Raw genomic sequence first — 6,262 nt, 5'->3', positions numbered from 1 at the left:
GGCTTTGCCTGCTGTGTGCTGTCTCTCCTAAGGGAATTCAAGTTGACTTCACTGCTAGTGTTTGACATTCTGCAAGTTTTATGATACCTGTTACCCTAAATGTAATGTTTGTGGAATTGCTTTGCTTACGCCTGGAACCTGGCAACAAATGGTTTTGGAAATGGCAGACATAAACCATGGCATTTGGGAGATTGGCTGTGTATTAGTGTGTAGTACAGAGAGTCCAAGTAAAATTGAACCGTGCTGGACTGTCTGTGCTGGCCTCTTGCATCACTGTCTGCAAGCCAAGGTGCTGCAGGACCAGTGGAAACTGGGGATGCTGGTGAGGGAGATGAGTTGGGTGCCTGGGAGTCTTTGCTCTTAGAGGCACTGGAACAGTGCTTTAATGCTTGGAAATTTGGTATGAGTGGCAGGGATGGAGAAAAGGAGTAAATCCAGCATTGCTGGAACATCTGTCTACTCTTCTTGGGCATAATTATGAGCTAATAAAGATGGAGTGGGCTTCTGCACAGAGCTGGGGCATTGGGAAAGCACCTCCGTGGGAGGAAACTCAGCGCTTCAGTCAAGGGGCCGCTTCTTGTGACTGTGTGGAAGACTGACGTGGCGCCTTTTGAGCTGTCTTACAGCAGGGGTTTCTGATGGGCGTGGAGCAGAAAGGTGGAATTCCTTCCTGCAGATGCAGCTAAGGACACCAGAGTTCAGTATTGACATCTGATGGTTGATGATTGCGTAGCAAGATTATTTGGCTGTCAGTGTAATTAATGAGTTCTGTTATAACTTTGTCTCTGCTGGTCCCCTACAGCTGTACATGGAATTTAATTCGCAAAAGTATCTGCTTCCCAGTTGCCCCTGGTGCAGACCATTGTGTTAGTTAACACAAGGTAAGGGAGGTACATGGGCAGGGGCAGGGTGCAAAGCAAAAACCTGGACTTAAGGGAAGAGCTGGGAGCACTTACTCATGGTAAGGAATGAAGCAAGTCTTTCTATAAGCAGCTAAATACCTTTGGATCCCAATACATTTTTATATTTATAAGCTTATGTCTGGCCTTCTGGCTCACGTGGGATTTAATCATACAGAATACTTGCTCTTTGTCCACCTGCCCTGAAGGATTTATTGTGTTCAGTTAAAAGCAGTAATTGATTTTCTAGAATAGGTGTAAATTGGCTCATTGCAGTATAAACAGTTATCCAGGGTTCAAAGGGATCTTTATGGAAAACCATTAGGCTTCACCAGATCTCTTCCATTAAGGTACAGAGTCAAGGGAAGTAAACAAAATATTGTTTTATAATAAGGGCACTGTATGTAAAAGTAAAATGATGCAAATTAATATCTTCAAAAGCAGTAATTGAAAAATCTTTGTGTAAAATCTTAACAGAAGTCACGCTTATCTTGCTATAATTGCTTTGGACGAATTCATTTCACAATAAAACATCAAACTGTTGTATAATTGCACCCAAAATACCTCACTAAGTGGTAATACAGATATATAAAAGCAGAGTGAAATAGCAAACAGATTTTTATGCGGTGATTTTTCTGTTTAAAAAGTTGATGGAATAGTTTAGTACAACACAATTAGCATACTGTAATTACTGATTTGTTCAAGGTATGTCAACACTGTGAGGAATTTCTTTCCTTCATCGGTGTGTGCTGGTAATTGTTTAACACTGCAGCATTGGACACAACACATTTTTTAGTTATACATACGTGTGTATATATATATATTAAAAATTTCCATCCCTCTGGACCTTTTAGCTTTGGTTAGAATGTTCACAATATTTGAGCAGTTGACTTAAAAATAATATAATCTTTTGCAGACCCCACCCCCCCACCCCCGTGGCATCTAAGTACCACCATCACTGCATAGATCTGCAAATATTTACATATAATTTCATACTATAATATAAATAGCAATATGGTACTTCTGGCTAAAGAAATCAAATTACTCCTTAAGAATGAGGTGTGTGTGTATATATATTTATATATGATTTTTTTAAATGGCATCCTACTTTAGATTTTGTCCCGTATCAAGTAAGAAATGAAACATTTTTCAGTGAACTATTCTATAAACTAATTATGTTTTCCTAACTTATCAGATGATATGTTTTGGGGTTTTTTATCAAACTGGTGATTACCTTGAATTTTGGAAGAGGAGGACAAGTGAAAGCGTATATTACAGGGGCTAATTCTGTCTCCAGAGAAACCAGTGGAGTTAGTGCATGAAAATAGCTTCCAGGCGAGAGGAAGCCTCAGCTGGTAGGGGGGAGCCGGGGGGACAAAGAGAGGCTTCTTCTTTCCTTCCTTCCTTCCTTCCTTCCTTCCCTCTTCTCCTTAACCTCATGGTTGATATTTACTTTTAATTAAGAAAAACTTGCATTAAGGGTATTTACACATGAAAAGGTATTGAAATGCTGTTTGTTCGTAGTCATCAGTAATTAGTCTGAATTCATGAAAAGCATCATCAAGTCAAACCAGAGAGCCGATAAGAATTGAATGCACTTAATATTTAGAATCGATCCGGTCGTACTGAACCTTCCCAACTAATACTTTGTAAGCGCCTGGAGAGTCGTCCTGCTAATTTGTGACCGTCCTGCTAATTTGTGACCGTCCTGCTAATTTGTGACCGTCCTGCTAATTTGTGACCGTCCTGCTAATTTGTGACCGTCCTGCTAATTTGTGACCGTCCTGCTAATTTGTGACCGTGTGAACTGCTCCTTTCTGTAGCTGTCATGAGCTTTAGCAAGGTCCGTTTAAGAAAGCCAGTCTATGAATATGCAGATAGGAAAAGTGTATTTAAAATAAATTCACTGGTCCCTAATGCACTTAAATCCCCACCTGGACCTTCATTGCTCTTTTGTTTGTTTGTTTTGTTTCCCCTCCCCTCTTTTACTGGAGTGAAATTATCAGAGGAGGAGAATCTTCCTCCACGCTGCCCGTGAAGTGAACGGAGCCAGCTGGAGTGTTTGGGATCCTCCAGCTGCAGTGGAACAAACGGAGCATATGTCCCCCCGCGGATCTCTGTACAGATATCCAGTATCCTTCCCCTCGGACTGTTCTCATTAGAAAAAGTAGAATATGGAGACTTGGGTATAAATGTTTACACACAGTCATATAATTACATAACATGAAACATTTTACATAGTTTGAGGTGAGTGTCTTTTTAGACTTTTAAACATTAGGAGTGCAAGTTTAATGTAATCATTGCTTCTTTAACACTGAAAATATTATGGATTTATTTTTTAAAAAACTTAAAAATACTGCACCACTCCATAAACAATGTTTCCATTAAGTAGCTTGGAAAATTAGGCTTTGTGTCAACATTTGTAAAAATTAGAATCTGATGTAGGTCCCCTACAATTTTAAAATAGGTTACTTATCTGATTTAATTTTGGATGGCATGTAGGTATTATACTTCACATTCTTTATATGGCAGCTGCTGACACTTGCACTGTCCATAGCCATTAATGATGATGAAGGGTCCTTCGTGGGTGGGTTCGTACTCGTTATAGGGTCCTTGGTCTGACATATTTGCCATATGCAGCCGTGTTTGGGATCGGAGCTGCCTGTGGTTTTGAATCATTGAGCACTGCCTAATTCTTCTTAATGTGGGAGGGCAGCACTTCCTGGAGATGAACACTATAAAAATGATAAAAAAGAAAGAAAACAATAAAGCCATTGTTCCTGTAATTACCCTCTGAGTGAAGATGGCATTGTTTGGCTCGGGGAAATGTTCTTCGGTGGTCACGACCATGCCTGCTGTAGTTGGAATCTCTTTGTCTCCCATATGGAAATGAGAGGAGCTGATTCTTTTTGTGTACTCAGTAGTTGGAGCTGCATACGTCGTAGCCACGGGGGTAACAACAGTCGATAAATTCCAGCAAAGCTGAAAACCATACACTGCATCCAGAATATCCTCTCCCTGGGTGTGGTCGGGGCTGTGGCAGAGGATGGAGTGCTCCCACCGCCCTTGGAAGCCACTCAGCCATGTGGCCAAGGCGCAGATCTTTGGGCTGCATTCCCACGGATTGCCGGAGAGGCCCACGGTGGTGAGGGATGTCAGTGAACTTAGGATCTTGGAATCCAGAGTGGTGAGCTTGTTGTTATCCATTAGGAGGGTTTTAAGGTTAGGCATAGTTTCAAAGACGGTTAGGTCGATGGCTTTGATTTCGTTTCCAGTCAAATCGAGCTTTTCTAAGGTGCCCCAGGTCCACTCCATCCCACATGTCAAGTTGCTAATTTTGTTCCACTGCAAGAAGAGCGTGTGCAGGCTGCTCAGCCGGAGGAAGTGAGCAAAATTAATCTTTGTCAGCTGGTTGTGCTCTAGGTGAAGCTCCCTCAGCTTGATTAATCCCGCAAATCCGTTGCGAGCCAAACTTCGCAAGCGGTTTGTGCTCAAATCCAGGAACTCCAGGCTACGACAGTCCCAGAACAGGCGGACCGGGATGGTCCGCAGGGAGTTGGAACGCAAGTGCAAGGTCTGTAGCTTGCGAAGGCCGTAGAAGAGCTCGGGGTGCAGAGAGGATAACTGATTAAAAGAGAGGTCCAAATTCTGCAGGTTAAGCAGCTGGCTAAAAGTTGTGTTTGGCAAATGAAAGATTTTGTTGGAACTTAAGACTAATTCCTTAAGTTTATACAGTCCTTGAAAAGAATCTTCTCTGACTGTTGCAATTTGATTATGATCTAAGTGAAGCCAAGTAAGTTGACTGAAGCTTGCAAATTGATCCCTTTCAAGTTCAGAAATAGAATTGTGCCTCAGTGACAAACCTAGCGAGCCCTTTTCAGTGGTGTTTGGCACTGAGTGAAACCCCTGAGAGTCACAGTAAAAGAGCAGCTTCTCACAGCGACATTTTGGTGGACAAGCCATGCCCAAGGCAGGCAGCATTTTTAAAACCATACTCATTGCATATAGTGCTGCCAGCATACGAGCCCCTAATGGCCACTTGAAATGTAAGCCTGCAGAATATAATTTAGGAAAACAACAAGATAGGATAGCCTTATCAGTATATTTTGAACATCACGATGGAAGATTTCACTGCAGATAACATTGCCATGCATTTCCGACAAGCTAATTCTAAATGCAAGAAACAACTTACTACAAAACACTTGTATATTGTGGGATATTACTTGGATATTACACTTAGGATGAGTCTTTATCTCTATTACGGTGGATTACAGTGTCACAATCGGAAAACATTTTTTTTTTTTTTCATAAGGTTCAGTGCAGAAAAATTTGCTTTAACCCCTAACTGCTCCTTTAAAGCATAGCCGGTCATTCATTATACAAGGTACAGAGAAACGCAGGAACTTACCCATTCTTTTGAGTACATTGGAGGTTGCATTCAGTCGTAGTTTTAGACTCAACGCAGTGAGTCTGTAAAAGGCTCTAATGTCAGATAGCCTTTGAATAATTTACTGGGCTTAGTGTCCTTTGATATTAGTGCAAAACTGAATCCACGATGCTCTCTTGGAATATTCCTTTTGAAATCGCTGGCTTGATCTCCTCTGACAGGTCTGCAATTTTTAAATCAACGCTTGATACAAGTTTTCGTCCTCGGTGGCTGCTCAGCTGTTTAATTGAAGCTCACGTTTTCTTTTTCCGCAGCTGTGGCTTCCTTTAGTCCTAACTTGTTGATGGCAGATGGGTGGCTTATTGCTGAGAGAAGCTCCTGTAGTAGCATGAGTGCATTTACTGAAAAGCTTTTCAGGGAAGCGGTACAAGAATGGATTTGCTTATGCGCTGCGACCACACAGGGCTGTATATAGGCTGACGTCACCTGGTGACGTTCCTTTTGTTTGGGTTTTCCAGAAGCTTTGCTGTTTTAAAGCATTGTGGTGCATACTGTGATCGTCTTTAAGACCACTGATGGTAAGACCACTGAGGGGGGGGGGGGGTGACTCAAGGGTAGGAGTCCTTCGTCCCTGCGATAGAAGAAGTAGGAAAGACTTGCACCACCCTGCTCCCCCCCTCTACATCTGTGCTGGCTGCATTCAGCTGGTGTTAAAAGCAGCCCAGAGCTGCTGTTGGAAGTGCCTTAGTGCTAGCTGCTGCCCGTCTTCTCTTAAATATCACTGCATGAAAGGAACTTTGAGCTGTGAAGTAAGCACAGTTTGAACAGAGGATGTTGGTTAGCACCAGCTTTTCACAGAGGTGAGAGCGATTTGGCAGCTTAAAGCTACACATAACAACTGCGTGTGGCTGTGGTCCCTGCAAAAGTGGTAAAGGCAGAGAACAGTTATTTAGATGAAGGTGGGGTGGCAGAAGGT

General features: G+C 42.3%; 1 protein-coding gene across 1 annotated transcript; it reads right to left on the bottom strand.

Annotated features, from left to right (window-relative positions):
• Nucleotides 1–3,209: 3,209 nt before the first annotated feature.
• Nucleotides 3,210–5,730, bottom strand: LRRTM2 (leucine rich repeat transmembrane neuronal 2). The gene is made up of 2 exons (XM_010172628.1): nucleotides 5,308–5,730; nucleotides 3,210–4,951 (listed from the first exon to the last, which is right to left on the bottom strand). Exons 1-2 carry the CDS (start codon nucleotides 5,309–5,311, stop codon nucleotides 3,405–3,407), a joined length of 1,551 nt encoding a protein of 516 aa, XP_010170930.1. The 5' UTR covers nucleotides 5,312–5,730; the 3' UTR covers nucleotides 3,210–3,404.
• Nucleotides 5,731–6,262: the final 532 nt, after the last annotated feature.

The sequence above is a fragment of the Antrostomus carolinensis genome, unplaced genomic scaffold, assembly GCF_000700745.2.
Source record: "Antrostomus carolinensis isolate BGI_N321 unplaced genomic scaffold, ASM70074v2 scaffold12807, whole genome shotgun sequence".
In the NCBI taxonomy this organism is placed as follows: Eukaryota; Metazoa; Chordata; class Aves; order Caprimulgiformes; family Caprimulgidae; genus Antrostomus; species Antrostomus carolinensis.
The sequence above is the reverse complement of the archived record's forward strand: the minus strand, read 5'-3'. Positions and strand labels throughout refer to the sequence as shown.